We start from the raw sequence: 15,219 nt of genomic DNA on the forward strand, positions 1-15,219 counted from the left end.
TCATAAAGCAACCACAAACAGGAACTTGGCTGCTCCGAGATGGTGACCAGCTCCTGTGGGATGCAAGAGGCTAGACATAGCAGGGCAGATCGGAAGTGAGGCCCAGGATGGCATGGTGTGCATTTGGGGGGGAACAAGCATTAGGGACAAATGCATAGTTCTGTGGGAGGAGGTGGGAGCCTACAAGGACCTTGTGAGCCCCACCACCACGAGAGCGCCTCAAGATACAGGGGAGAGGAGGGCGTGTAAACTGTGCACTGGTGTGGGAGCCAGAGACTAGTGAACTGCCAAGCAGAAGATCAAAAGGCCAAAAAGGCAAGGAACCTTTTTGAAGGCAAAACAAAGTGCAAAAAACTTGCCTTCACAGATTGCCAATATGATGTAATAGTGCGTGCTGAACATACATCTAGACACCTCGCTCCTTGAAAGGGAGTGACGCATGGACATTCCCAGAATTTCATATTAAAACATTTGGATCTTGAGGCATGAAAATTTGATTTAGAGGGACTAGAAATACCAAATTTCAGGCATTTTTCTTCCTTCATCCTTGAAATCAACAGAACAAGACATCCTCAGCTTAACTTGCAGTAGCAGGAAAATCTCGGTTGTCTTTGTTGACTGAATGATTGGCTTAGTCCAGAGAGTTGCTGCTGTTAAATAAAACCTTTTTCTGTGGGAAGCTTATTTTATATCTGTCAGAATAATAACTTGCATGCAAGTAACATAAATCAGAGGAAGAAAGCTAGCTAAGAAGCTACTGGAATGAAGTCAAAAGGAGGTGACCAGAGCTTAATTTTCCAGAGGAGAGATCACTAACAGCCATTAGATGCAGTGAAAATAGTCTGTCCTTGTTTTGGTATTATACTGCACTAGTCAAGGACATACTGTATATCACACTCTTGGCTGTATCAGGCTGTTTGAGAGCGTGAGTCGGCTCTGGTCAAAAAGTCTATAAATTTTTCCTTTTTTTTAAAAGAATGTGTAGCTAATGGTGTTTCAGTGATTAGGGAGGGTAGAAAAATTCAGTTCCCTCTTGTAAGCTCTGCCATGTATATACAGAAATCTGTATTTGTCTCTTGCACTCCAGTGACTGGAGCAAGGAACATGTATTTTTCATGATCTTGGAGGAACAACTGTAACAAGGCAAGATTAACAAATGTTTGGTATATATAGATGGTATTTATGATAAACATATTGCTTAGTTTGCTCTTGGTCTGTTGTAACTGTGTAGTAACCTCAGGTTTTACATTGTTTGAATTGCACAGCATGCATGACTGAATGTTTCAGACCTAACAAATAAAACCTTACAAGAGAATAGGGTGCTGGTTATTGTGCTCTGCTGGGTCTCCAGACGATCACCATGGTATCAAACAACTCTCATTGTGTTCCTGGCATCCTTCTGAGGCTGGGTGTGATGCTAGGCCATTAACTTATTTATTCTTTTTTTACAGGCTGGTAATTGAAGCAAAGCCATCTAAGATTCAGTTCATAATGAAATTTCTTTTTATGCATTTGTAGACATACAGAGGGGTGCTTAAATCCCATTTTTCACCCGTCTTAGACGACAAAATACCTGTGTCACGTTCAAGATGTCTGTGACGGAATGGGGTGTTGGATTTGGGGCTGCCAGGTCTTCTGCTATTAGCTTCCGTGGCAGTGCTCAAACCGCTTTTGTCAATAATGTTGTATTTATTAACTGTACAGGTAGCAATTTCACCTCTAGAAATCCTACTTCTTTTAACACGCCAAGTTAATTTAAGCACAATTTCTTTCGACTTGTAAAAGCTTTGCTGTGCCACGGCAAAGGCGCTGAACTTGTGCAGACTGAAGCCCTGCCAGAGCCGGACGCTCCCCGCATGTTTTACATTCTCACTGAGACAGGCTGGATTTCAAGTCTTGGTGGGCAGTTTGCCTGCGGGGCAGGGGGGCCTTCCATGGGAGGGCAGGTTTGTAAGGAAAAATGCTGGGCTGAAGACTTAGCTTTTATTCTTTGCCCTTTACAAGCAAATTAAATTTGACCGTGTCGTTTTCCTCTGTGTTTGCTTGAGCTTTATCCTCAGTGACAAATGATGACAGAAATATTTTGTCAGCAAGTTTCTTCACCACGGACCATCTGGCCACTGAAACAGTAAGGTCACCACACTCTGCCAATCATTCCAAACTTAACATGGATTGCATATGTCTGTAACCTCACAAACCGATTTACAGTTGCTGTGCTGTAGACCAAGTTAGATTCCGTTTCACACACTCCTCCTCCAGTTTATACCCCTAGTAAAGGAATTCCAAGGAAAGATTTTGATATTTAATTCTTCAACTTTATTAGACTTTATTTCAAATCCAAATTGAGATTACGTCAACACGGAAGTACCATAAGGACATCAGTGCACAGAATACAAATGAGCTTTCTCTGTTAAAGGGGACCTCTAAAACATACATAATCAGCCTCAGTGAGATGCTTCTGGTTTGTATGGAGGAAAACTGATTATTTTACTAAATACATCAAAGTGTTTTCACAGCTGTGCTAAAACATTAAAAGAAAATCAGGTGCTTTTTCACAAGAGTTCAGCTGTGCAAAAAACCTGGTTTTTTCAGAATGATAACGTTGACTGGGTTTCCATCAGTATTATTCCAGGAACAGGAAAATACTGTTCCAAGAATAAAGGCACTTAACTTCAGCAGAATTTCTGAAGAATGTCTCACAAGCCAAGAACACATTTTTTATCTAGTCCTAACTCCCTTTCTGCTTATTAAAAAAAAAAAAGCAACCCAACTCTTTTGGCTCTGAATCTCTGAGAGGAATTCGTATGTGGATTCACATGGGGATACTTGAAGGCAAACGGTCAGCAGATATTTAATACTATTTAGCATCTGATTGATAGCAGGTCCAATATTTGAAATTACGGGATATGTCCACAGAATCTGGGCTGGACAAGATTTACCAACATTAAAACAGAAACTATATGGAGAAAAACCCCCACATTTCATTATCTGCAGGAATAGTTAATGTTTTGGGAAGCCAGGGTTTCTTGTTTTGGCTAGAGATTTTTATGAGTAAAGTTTTTTGCCTTTAGCCGTCTCTTCCATTGAACTAGTTCCAGTACTTTCCCTCACAAGCACTTCACAGCACATGACAAGAGAATCCCCTGTTACAGCCTGTACGGTCTGTTAGAGAGTAATACTGATGTGCCTAAGTCAATCTCAGAGATGCTCAGATGTCTCTGTAACCAATAGAATGTTTATTTCTTTGTTAAAAAGTGATTAAGAACCAAACTGTTGGCCAAGAAAGTGATTATAATTAGGAAGCATGTAGCAGAGCCATTGCTGAAGCTACTGAGAACAGCCCCCTGCCTTAATATTCCCATTTGTGGCTTTCTCCAGATTTTATTTCAAATCTTTAACCATTTGAGTGAGAACATGACATGGTAAACTCTATGTTGAAAACACTTTGTGAAGAGAATACAATGTGCGTGTCTTTAGGCTGTAACCTGTGTTTTGACCAATTAAGGCACCCCAGCTGTCCCATCTGAGGACCTTCATGGAAGGTGCTGCTCCTACTTCCAGCAGATCTTGCCGGCTTCCCCGACCTGTACGGCCCCGCTGGCGACAAGCTGCAGGGCAGCTGGGAAGGCTCGGTGCTCAGCCTCCTTCACCCTTTCGGACAGGGTCTCCACCGTGTCACCAATCTTAACTGGAACTGCCTCTTGGAAAATGATTGCCCCAGAGTCAACCTCCTCCTGTAAAAGCAACAGCCAGAAAGTCTGTACGGTTGAAGGAGGAGAGAGAGGGGGGCTCAGCTGCACAATAATGAATGTAATCCAGCTGCCTCGAGGATCTGTTTATCATTATACTATTACAGGAAATATGAATTTTGGCTAGTGTGAAGAGCGCAGAAAAGATGCTGACACTCATGCTGGCCCGTGAGGAGCTAACGGAAGTGTAAGGTTCAAAGAAAAAGCGGAGGGAGGCAGAACACCAGCAAGTAATGTTTCTGCTACAGAAAACAACAAAAGTCAGGTTAACTGGGGACGTGACAGGCTAAATTGGACAAAATGATGACATTTCACAGAATCACAGAATGTTAGGGATTGGAAGGGACCTCAAAGGATCATCTAGTCCAATCCCCCTGCCAGAGCAGCACCACCTAGATCAGATCACACAAGAACATGTCCAGGCGGGTTTTGAACATCTCCAGAGAAGGAGACTCCACAACCTCCCTGGGCAGCCTGTTCCAGTGTCCTGTTATCCTTACTGTGAAAGAAGTTCTTCCTCATGTTTTCAGTTCCGAAGAGTGAATTAGCCAAGTGCTGGCACAGAGCCGGACTAGAGGACCCAGCAGATCTTTCGTTTGCATGTTAATGAGGCAGATGCCTGTTGTTCACTTATTGTTTCTCAGCACACTGCCACCCAGAGAAGAAACCCTAAGTCATATCACTGAGAAAGGAATGCAATTTTTTCTTCTATCTGGAAAAATAGTTTTTTTGTCTCTTTTTCCAAGAGAAAGCAACAGTCATGAGAATAGATTTCAGGAGCAGTGGAAAAGGGGAGGATAATATGAAGAATCCAGCAGAAGAGGGGAGTCTACTTACTGTCAACCCTGAGAACTGAACAAGATGGAAAAAATGCTCCCTGAACTGATAAAAATGTGCATCTTCCAAGTTGAGAGATCTCTGGCTTTTGTTTTCTTAGTTTTTGAATAACATAAATTGTTACGTTTTTCTCTGTTTCCACAAACATTGGATTACTTCTTAACGCATCCAAGCTTCTTGTGCCATTTCCAGTGTTGTTGTCTTTTTTGTTTTAATTGAAAGCAACAATAAGGAAGGTCGTAGGATAAAACCTAAGAAGTTGGTGCTGTGTAGTAATAAAGATTTTGAGTTAGCCAAGGCCTTATATGAACTAGTACCTCCACTCCAACTGGTGGAAGGCAGCAGTGGGATGCTTAGGGAAGAACTTAACTTGGGTAAAGCTCAAACACCTGTATAGACTATTCATTTCCAGTTCCTTCTCCAGAGACTAAAGCACTATATTGTCTAATAATGTTATGAATGAACAAAGGAGAAAAAGTACTCAAACGTGATGGTATAAGGGTGTTCCAAGCAAGCTCTGAGGTGAAATCTTAAGACTGATGAATTCTAGAGTTAAAGGGAGGGAGAAGGAAGTACTTACAGCTACAAAGTGTACAGTACAGCCTGTGACCCGGACTCCAGCTTCTAACACCAATTTGTGGGCATTTGCTCCCTTGAAAGAAGGCAGTAGAGACGGGTGGATGTTCAGTATTTTTCCTGGAAAATAAGTGAGGTCATTGTCTTTTGGCATTCAGCCTTACCAGAGTGTTCAAAGTACCATAATCAACAGAGGAACAAAATACATCGGTGAAAAAGATTTTTTGCGACTTTTGCATACGCTTGTGTTTTGATGATACTGACAGATAACCAGCGCAAAGCATTTCAGAACATCTTGCCATTTTGGAAAAATCAAAGACAGCAATCAGTTACAATTAATTGCACAGCTTATTTCTCCAGTGACTAGTAATGATTAATTTTTTGATATAGCTGTCCTTTTCCTCAGCATCTTGTTCTTCTCTGCTTTGATCACAAGCACAATCCTCTTCCTTACAAACTCAGCCCCGGGAAGAAACTTGGTGCAGTTTCAAATGAGGTAACAGACCCCCTGTGACAAGGCAAAAATTCTTTAGCCTGGACTTTTCCTCCACACCTGTCTTGGCTTAGTAAAAGACAACAGCTGCTCATATAGGAGCCCTTCTCTCTGCCCTTCTGAAAAGCATCTGTCTACCACTACTAGTTTCCACACAGTTGGCTGGGGGATCCTAAAATCGATAATGTAACCTCTAACGCTCAACTAAGTGCGACCGTGGATACAACCCTGGGAAACCTGTACTTCACGTTTCCCTTAAAAGAGAAAGCATATGCCTGAGTTCCTACCTAGCTGTAAAGTAGGAGAGAGTGGCTGCCCGTGACCTCAGGGTCTCGCTGCTACAGCAATGCAATGGTTAAACCATGAGAAAACCTTCTTTCTTCTGGCAGACTTGCCTTGTCTGCTCCTAGTATGTCTGTGACAACTCCTCCTGCCCATTCTGGACCAGAGTGAAGTCAAAAGGTGCTTGACAGCCCCATATTTGCTCTTATCTGATTCAGTACAAACCCTTACAGGATTAAAAAAAGTGCCCATCGATGCTATTTATATCACAGTATGCTACGCCCACGCCGTCTCTGCATGGCTCCTGTTTAGGAAGACTGTATGCCATCAGGATTCACGGAACACCACCTAAATGCCAAGCAGCGAGACTGAGCTGGCAGAGGCAGCAGTGTACCGAAATAGAGGCTCATGATTTTGTAATGTGAAGTGAAGGCCATTTCTGGCAGCACGACAAGAAACTTGCACCCTCACTGCAATTCACGCAGATACTGACCTGTGCAACTTGAAGAGGCAAATGTATTGACTGATCTTCAGCAGTACCTCAGATGCGGTTTGTATCTCAAACCACCCCTTTGTAAGCATCAGCATCTCCCTGCCTGCTGCTTGAGCAAAAAGGTGTTTGGGACTGTTACCCAACAATAAAGGGGTTAAAGTTTTGTGTAGCAGTTTCATGAAGGGTTCAGTCGGCAGTAGGTGATTTACACATACCTAAAGAAACTAACAAGACGTTCATCCTTGAAGCTGCCAGCAGTGATTAAAACAGAGACTCTTTATCAAGAACTGTCTGCCCTTGGAGGGAACATCCCAGAAACTGCAGAAACTGCATAAACTTTGTTATCATGTTTTTCTAAACTGTGAACATGCAGTGACTTGGGGGAAAAGGTAATTCCGGCAGGGGGAGATCGCGACCACCGACTCACGGACCACCTACCCTAATTACACCCCAGACCCAAAAGAAAGGGGCGGAGGAGGAAAACTGAGCATGCGAAGTGATTTACATGAAAAGCGAGAGAAAATTAACCAATTGTTTAAGAATATGTAAATATGTTATGAATTATGCATGATTGTAGTGTATAACTAATTTTCTGTCCAGAAGCCGGTGTGCACGCTAGGAGGAGAAATCCCCCGTGCACCCAGCGCTGCAATAAAGAATACCTGCTTTCTAAAACTTTAAAACAAGTCTTGGAAAGTTCAGTTTCCTTTTCAGGTATCAGATTTGGCGACCCAGATGGGACTCTCTCTGTTCGGCTGCAGGACCCGCTGAGAACAGGACTCCCTTGGGTACCCCCGGGGATTTCCCCGGAGGGACTCCTCGCCTCAATCGGATCGCTGCGGGAACAGACAAGGACCATCTTCCATCTTAGAGAAGGTATTAAGGTATTCTTTTGATTCTTTTGGTTTGGGGACCGGTCCATTAAGGTAGCTCTCTGTAAGCCGTACGCAAGATAGCGTATACCGGGCAGCTAGCGCCTCAAAGGTATACTTTGGTTATAGTTGTGGGAGCAATTACAGTTGTGGGTTCCAGTCCCACTCGGGGTAGCTTTCCGTAAGCCGTAAGCTGAGACTTGCGCAGGACAGCGTATACCGGGCAGCCAGTGCCTTAAAGGTATACTTTGGTTACAATTGTGGGTTCCAGTCCCACCAAAGGCGCCTTAAGAACAACAAAAAAAACACACTTAAGTGACTACAATTGTGGGTTCCAGTCCCACCGGAAACCATCTGGAAGCTGAAATATTAATCCTGTATTGAATTCTATGTGTTTGTTTGTGTGATTCTAAGAGTTGTATTAATTGTATGGTTGGATTTTTTTGTGGTTGCAATTGTAAGACTTGTTTTTGTTCTGTGTGTGTGTGACTGAAATGTACTTTTAGTACAAAGCGAGTGCGGAGTCTTGATCCGTGGTTCTGTCCTCCCGCAGGGGAAACAGCCGGAGATAGACGAAGCAATAGAAAATAAGAGTGAACGTGTTATTTTAATTTTAATTCCAGTTGTTTGTTTGGTAACAACAGGATTGGGATAATAATAACCAACAAATAATGGGTAACCAACAGAGCGGGGAAATTTTAAAAAAGAGTCCGTTAGGATGCGTCTTAGCACATTGGAAAGATATTGGGGGTCCCCCAGGAGGAAACGTAAATAAGAAAACTTTAGTTAAATACTGTAACCAGTGGTGGCCGTTATATAAATTGGAAGAAGGGGAAAAATGGCCAAATAATGGAACTTTGAATTATAATACTCTATTGCAATTGATGCTGTTTCTCAGAAGAAATGAAAAATGGGATGAGGTGTTATATGCTGATATGTTTTTCACTTTAAGAGATCATCCTGAGTGGCAAAAGGAATGTGGTATAAATTTAGTCCCTAAAGACCCCTTTGTTTTGGCACTAGAGAAAGATAAAAAGAAGGAACAAGGAAAGCTGAAACGATGTTGTTCAGCATGTAGTATTGGAGAAAGGTGTTTGAAAGCAAAAGATCGGGAAAGTGAGGAAAGGATTGAAGATTATATATCACCACCTCCTGCATTACCCATGGGGTTTCCTGATGGGAACAATGGGAACAGTAACTCAGGAGGGGGAGCAGTGGGGGGATCACCACCAACATCACCCCCCTGCATCAACACCAACATCCCCCCCTGCATCAACACCACCAACATCACCCCCTGCAGCAGCAGCACCACCATCACCTCCTGCAGCAGAGGAGGAATCAACTCCGATTACTGCCCGAACGCGTAGTAAAACAGGACCAATTCTCCAGGCACCACTTAGAGAAGCTATGGGGCCGGCAGGACCGATGACAATTAAGGTCCCTTTTTATATGGGAGATTTGGACACCTGGAGGGAAGAGGTTAAAAATTACAGAGATGATCCATTAAGAATTACCAAAAGATTTGAATTCATAGTTAAAAATCAAAACCCAGACTGGAAAGATATAGACATACTGTTAGATGCAATGACTGAAACTGAGAAACAGTTAATTCTAAAAACAGCCCGAACTCAAGTGCAGGCTCAAATTACAGCCGGAACGATGGCAGGGGGAGTCGATCAGTATGTTCCCCTGATTGACCCACACTGGGATCCGAATGATAATACAGACCAGCGCACATTAAGGCAATATCAAAATTGGATAAAATTTGGATTAGAAAACGCGATCCCAAAGGCTGTAAACTGGTCAGCACTTTATGCTGTAAAACAAGGGCAAACCGAAACCCCCACGGAATTCTTAGACAGATTACGATTGGCGATGCGTAAATATACTACTTTAGACCCCTCATCTGAAATAGGGCAGCAACAATTGGTATCGTTATTTTTGGGTCAGTCATCAGACGATATTAGAAGAAAACTCCAAAAACTAAAAGAGCCTGAAGTGCGGAATTTAGAAAAATTAATTGAAGAGGCATGGAGGGTGTACAGGAACAGAGAAAGCAATGAAAGGAGAAAATTAAGTAGAGCATTAGCCACAGCAACAATCTCGGCATTACAACAACAAAGTGCAGGACCCCAAGGATCCCCTGGAAGTAGAGGCAGAGGCAGAGGCAGAGGAGGGCCTCGCCGGGGATCTCGAGGGAGTTTCCAAACAACGTTACGATCAAATCAGTGTGCTTACTGTGGAAAACAAGGGCATTGGAAAAAGGAATGCCCTAAATTAAAGCCTGAGGTGGTTGCTGAAGCTAAATGACGGGGACCTGGGGAATCTACCCTGGCGGATCCACTGGTTAAATTAAAGCTAGGGAACCAGAATGAGGAGGTGGAATTTTTAATAGATACGGGTGCCTCATATTCTGTATTGAATCAAGAACTAATACCTGTAGATCATGATTTTGTAACTGTAATAGGAGCCACTGGCCAGCAGAAAAAGGCTTTTTTTCTACAGCCAATTAAATTTCAGATTGGAAAACAAGTAGGGATTCACCAATTCCTTTATTTACCAGAATCTCCGAAACCTTTACTTGGACGGGACCTATTAGAGCAATTGGAAGCACAAATAATTTTCGAAAAGGGTAAGGTAGAATTCAAAGTAAAAGATGATCGATTAATTGAAGTTTTAAGTTTGGCTATGATCCAAATTGAAAAACCAACTGAAGGTACCTCAGAGATTGAAGAAATCCTAGATCAAGTGTATCCAGGGGTATGGGCTTCTGAGATTCCAGGTAAAGCAAAGAATGCTGCACCGATAAAGGTGGAAGTAAAACCTGGTTCTGGTGCAGTTAGAATAAAACAATATCCTTTAAGGTTGGAAGACCGAAGGGGCATAAAAGAAACAATTGAAAAATTCCAAAAATTTGGGTTACTGATTGAATGTGAGTCAGAATATAATACCCCAATTTTACCAGTAAAGAAACCAGATGGGAAATACAGAATAGTACAAGATTTAAGAGCAATAAACAGAATTGTGGAGGATCTGTATCCAGTAGTAGCAAACCCGTACACTTTGTTAACCAGTCTGAAGGAAACGTATGAATGGTTCACAGTTCTGGATTTAAAGGATGCATTCTTTTGCCTCACCTTGGCCCCTGAAAGCCGTAATTTATTTGCTTTTGAATGGGAAAACCCCGATTCGGGACGTAAAACTCAACTCGCTTGGACAGTGTTACCTCAAGGATTTAAAAACAGCCCTACAATTTTTGGGAACCAATTAGCAAGGGAATTGGAACTTTGGGAAAGGCCTCCAGGTAATGGCATTCTTTTACAATATGTGGATGATATTTTGATAGCTACAGAAAAGAGAGAAGAGTGTAAAGAATGGACTGTGAACTTACTGAACTTTCTTGGATTAAGTGGTTATCGAGTGTCATTACAGAAAGCCCAAGTCCTGCAGAGGGAAGTGATCTATTTGGGATACCTGATTTCCAAAGGACAACGACAGCTCGGAAATGAAAGGAAGGAGGCCATCTGCAAGACTCCAGAACCAACTACGGTAAAGGAACTTCGAACTTTTCTGGGAATGACAGGTTGGTGTCGTTTATGGATTCATAATTATGGACTGTTAGTTAAACCTTTATATGAACTACTGAAAGACAATCAGAAACAATTAATTTGGACTGATGAGGCCAAAAGAGCCTTCAAAGAATTAAAATTAGAACTGATGAGAGCCCCTGCTTTGGGCTTACCAGACGTGACAAAACTTTTTTGGCTGTTTGCATATGAAAAACGAGGAGTGGCCCTGGGAATTTTAGCCCAAAAGCTGGGACCCTACAAGCGAGCAGTAGCATATTTTTCCAAACAATTGGACGAAGTCAGCAAAGGATGGCCAGGATGCCTCCGGGCAGTGGCGGCTGTCGTCGTAATCATTCAAGAGGCTCGCAAGTTTACCCTAGGGCAGGAAATGATCGTTTATACTTCCCACGCAGTAATTTCTGTCTTAGAACAGAAAGGTGGACATTGGTTATCACCGTCAAGATTCTTAAAATATCAGGCGATCCTGATGGAGCAGGATGATGTGGAAATCGTTACATCTACAATAGTTAACCCTGCGTCTTTCCTGAGTGATAAACAGGAAACTGACCCCATCGTACATGACTGCATAGAGACAATTGAAACTGTCTATGCAAGTAGACCGGACTTGAAAGAAGAACCACTGGAAGAGGCCGATCATACCTGGTACACAGACGGGAGCAGCTTTGTGAAGAATGGAGTCCGAATGGCCGGGTATGCGGTAACAACAACTGAGCAGGTAATAGAAGCAAGATCTCTCCCAAAAGGTACGTCTGCACAGAGGGCAGAAATAATTGCCTTGGTGAGAGCGCTGGAGCTCGCTGAAGGGCTGCGAGTAAATATATGGACAGATTCAAGGTATGCCTTTGGTGTAGTACATGCTCATGGAGCGATCTGGAAAGAACGAGGACTTTTAACCACACAAGGAAAAGGTATTAAACATGCCGATATGATACTGCGACTTTTAGAAGCAGTTCAGCTTCCAGCAGCTGTGGCCATCATGCATTGTAAAGGTCATCAAAAAGGTAACACTGACAAGGAGGTGGGTAACGAATTGGCTGATCGTAAAGCGAGGCAAGCAGCGGAACAAGGTGAGGTATTAAGTTTGATCCCAGAAAAATCCTTATCACTACCTGAAAAGGTAGAATATGATGAAAAAGATAAAAAGCTTATCAAAGATTTAAAAGCTAAGGTTAATCCATCAGGATGGGCAACAGTAGAGGACAATCGAATAATAGTTCCCTTTAGAATACTATGGATGTTGATAAAAACTGAACATGGCAAAACTCATTGGGGAACAGAAGCTTTATACAATTCTCTCTCTAAGCAAATAATAGCACGAAGTTTATTTCAAACTGTAAAAAATGTGGTTAGTAGATGTGAAACCTGTTTAAAGAATAACTCAAAGGCAGACAACCGGGTAAAGTTTGGAAACATTGACAAAGGATGTGTTCCAGGTCAGAATTGGCAAATAGACTTCTCGGAATTGCCTAGAAAAGGCGGGTATAGATATCTGTTAGTATTAACAGATACCTATTCCGGATGGCCTGAAGCATTTCCCTGTCGAACTAACAAAGCTCGAGAAGTGACTAAAGTTTTGCTAAGGGAAATCATCCCTCGGTTTGGAGTCCCTGAAGTAATTTCTTCAGACAGGGGGCCGCATTTTGTATCACAAGTAGTGCAATCTGTTAGTAAATTTTTAGAAATTGACTGGAAATTGCATACACCTTATCGACCCCAAGCAAGCGGGCAGGTGGAGAAAATGAATCACTTAATAAAAACACAATTAAGCAAGATTTGTCAAGAAACCAACTTGAGATGGGATCAGGCCCTTCCAATTGCCTTATTAAGGCTTCGAACTAAACCAAGAACTAAGGAAAAATTGAGTCCCTTCGAAATCTTATATGGGAAACCATTTCAAACTAGGTATCAAGGGCAAGATCTCAGTCAAGTTGGAGAAATGGGCTTACAACAATATCTGATAGCATTAGGAAAACAATTGGAAGAAGTAAACAAAGTAGTAATGTCCACCAGGGCACAGGGATTAGATTCTCCAGTGCATACATTCAAACCTGGAGATTGGGTTTATGTTAAAACTATTTCAGGTCACCCCCTTGAGGAGAAGTGGAATGGACCGTTCCAGATATTGCTGACAACCTACACGGCGATCAAGATCAGAGAACGACCTGCTTGGATTCATTACTCCCGGGTGAAGAAAGCACCTGAGGAACAATGGACAGCAGAAGCCACAGGACCAACAACAATAAGACTGACCCGATGTTAATTGTCACCATTCTGATAAGTATGATTGAAATGGTAAACACTTCCACTCCAAGTTGGCCATGGTCTCACGCCTACCTTAAGTCCACAGGAAGTATGGGACCATCTTTGAACTTAAATTTAGCTACTGTGGTTATGCATGGAATGCAAATATACTCAGAACATGAGTGGGGCTGGGACAAGGACAGTGAGGCTCCCCTCTTGATGGGAACAATTGGAGAAGGGATCCAAATAGGTTGCCGAATGACCAATGGAACCATCCATGAGAAAGCAACTCAAATTACTGTAGAAGGAACTAATAATTCTGTGCTCACAAAGAATCTTTGTGCCCTCGAAAATGAAAAACTAGAATGCTGGAGCAATTTTACATTAACCCAGCCTGTCTTTATAATTTGCCTCTGGAATACTCAGAAAGGTGACATGGCACTATTTTTTGAAATTGGACCTTACGTAATTCAGAATACAGGACAACAGCAGATATTGTTTAACCCGTCACCCGTCACGATCCCTCAGACGAGTTGAATTGTCAATGCAAAGTAACATCTCCAGTATCCAGCCAGCCTGTTCACCATTTCTGAAAACCTCTTACATGGGGTGGAAAATGTGGTTACATAGACGAAATATCTTCTCCGAAAAACGAATGAAGAGGGATGTTACTGGTATCCTGGGAACAGGAATGGGAATTCTAAATAATATAGACTCTGAGGTCCTAATGAATAAATTAGTTACAATAACTAGTGACCTAAACAAGTTGGAACATCCTTTACGATCTTCCCTTTTGGCTCTGGGAAGTGAACAGTGGCTTTTATCACGTACATTACCTCAGTGGGAGAACATAAATGAAAAAGACCATCAGTCCATTATAGATGCATTTGGTGCAGCCCAAAACAATATCTCTTTAGCTCTCAGCTGCATCCAAGCTCAATCGTGGATTCAATCCACAACAGCTATGATTATAAAGGAAGGTGAAGAAGGCACTTTACCCAATGAGATTCGGAAAGTGATATGGGATAAGGCAAATAATTTTGAAAAAAGATTCCAATCTTGGTGGCAGTTAGTTAATTTTACTTATGATCCCAAAAATGATATGGTCACAGCCTTTGTGTTAACTATACACAATGCTTCGGTATACACAATATATCCAATCATTGCATTAGGATTAAATCACAATGGGACTACACTGTATCCCTTGGAACACAGAGTGTGGGCACGAAAGAGTGAGAATAAATGGCAAACAATTGACATTAGCACATGCATTGTGCAAGGGCAACAAGGATTCATTTGTGAAAGCAATACCATCAGAGCTCAAGACATCTGTCTTGACACTGAACAGAATGTTTGTCACTTTGAGATACATCCTGACGAAAAACCTAAAACTGTACTTGTATATATAGGTAATGGCTGTGTTTGCCTAAGAACTTCCTGTAATTCCATTCATCCTTTGCTTGTAGTATTAGTAGCAGTAACAATACTAACAATTGTAAACTTTATGTTCTGGTACCAATTAACCAAGTTGACTAGGAGAGTTTGGGTACTACTCACAATTCTTAAACATGAACAATATGAAATTTGCGAAAGAATTCGCAAGGATAAAGAAAAGGGGGGAATTGTTACCCAACAATAAAGGGGTTAAAGTTTTGTGTAGCAGTTTCATGAAGGGTTCAGTCGGCAGTAGGTGATTTACACATACCTAAAGAAACTAACAAGACGTTCATCCTTGAAGCTGCCAGCAGTGATTAAAACAGAGACTCTTTATCAAGAACTGTCTGCCCTTGGAGGGAACATCCCAGAAACTGCAGAAACTGCATAAACTTTGTTATCATGTTTTTCTAAACTGTGAACATGCAGTGACTTGGGGGAAAAGGTAATTCCGGCAGGGGGAGATCGCGACCACCGACTCACGGACCACCTACCCTAATTACACCCCAGACCCAAAAGAAAGGGGCGGAGGAGGAAAACTGAGCATGCGAAGTGATTTACATGAAAAGCGAGAGAAAATTAACCAATTGTTTAAGAATATGTAAATATGTTATGAATTATGCATGATTGTAGTGTATAACTAATTTTCTGT

General features: G+C 42.0%; 1 protein-coding gene across 2 annotated transcripts in view; it reads right to left on the reverse strand.

Annotated features, from left to right (window-relative positions):
- Positions 1 to 2,358: 2,358 nt before the first annotated feature.
- The window catches only part of GART (phosphoribosylglycinamide formyltransferase, phosphoribosylglycinamide synthetase, phosphoribosylaminoimidazole synthetase), a 51,043-nt gene continuing 38,182 nt past the window's right edge, over positions 2,359 to 15,219 (reverse strand). For both annotated transcript variants that reach the window (XM_086617827.1, XM_086617835.1), the window contains exons 21-22: positions 5,167 to 5,282; positions 2,359 to 3,734 (exon numbers count right to left, since the gene is read on the reverse strand). In XM_086617827.1, coding sequence (XP_086473953.1) covers positions 3,552 to 3,734; positions 5,167 to 5,282 — 299 coding nt within the window. In that variant the 3' untranslated portion in view covers positions 2,359 to 3,551. The remainder of the gene's footprint in view (positions 3,735 to 5,166; positions 5,283 to 15,219) is intronic.

Source organism: Tauraco erythrolophus, chromosome 1, assembly GCF_009769465.1.
Source record: "Tauraco erythrolophus isolate bTauEry1 chromosome 1, bTauEry1.pri, whole genome shotgun sequence".
Taxonomy (NCBI): domain Eukaryota; kingdom Metazoa; phylum Chordata; class Aves; order Musophagiformes; family Musophagidae; genus Tauraco; species Tauraco erythrolophus.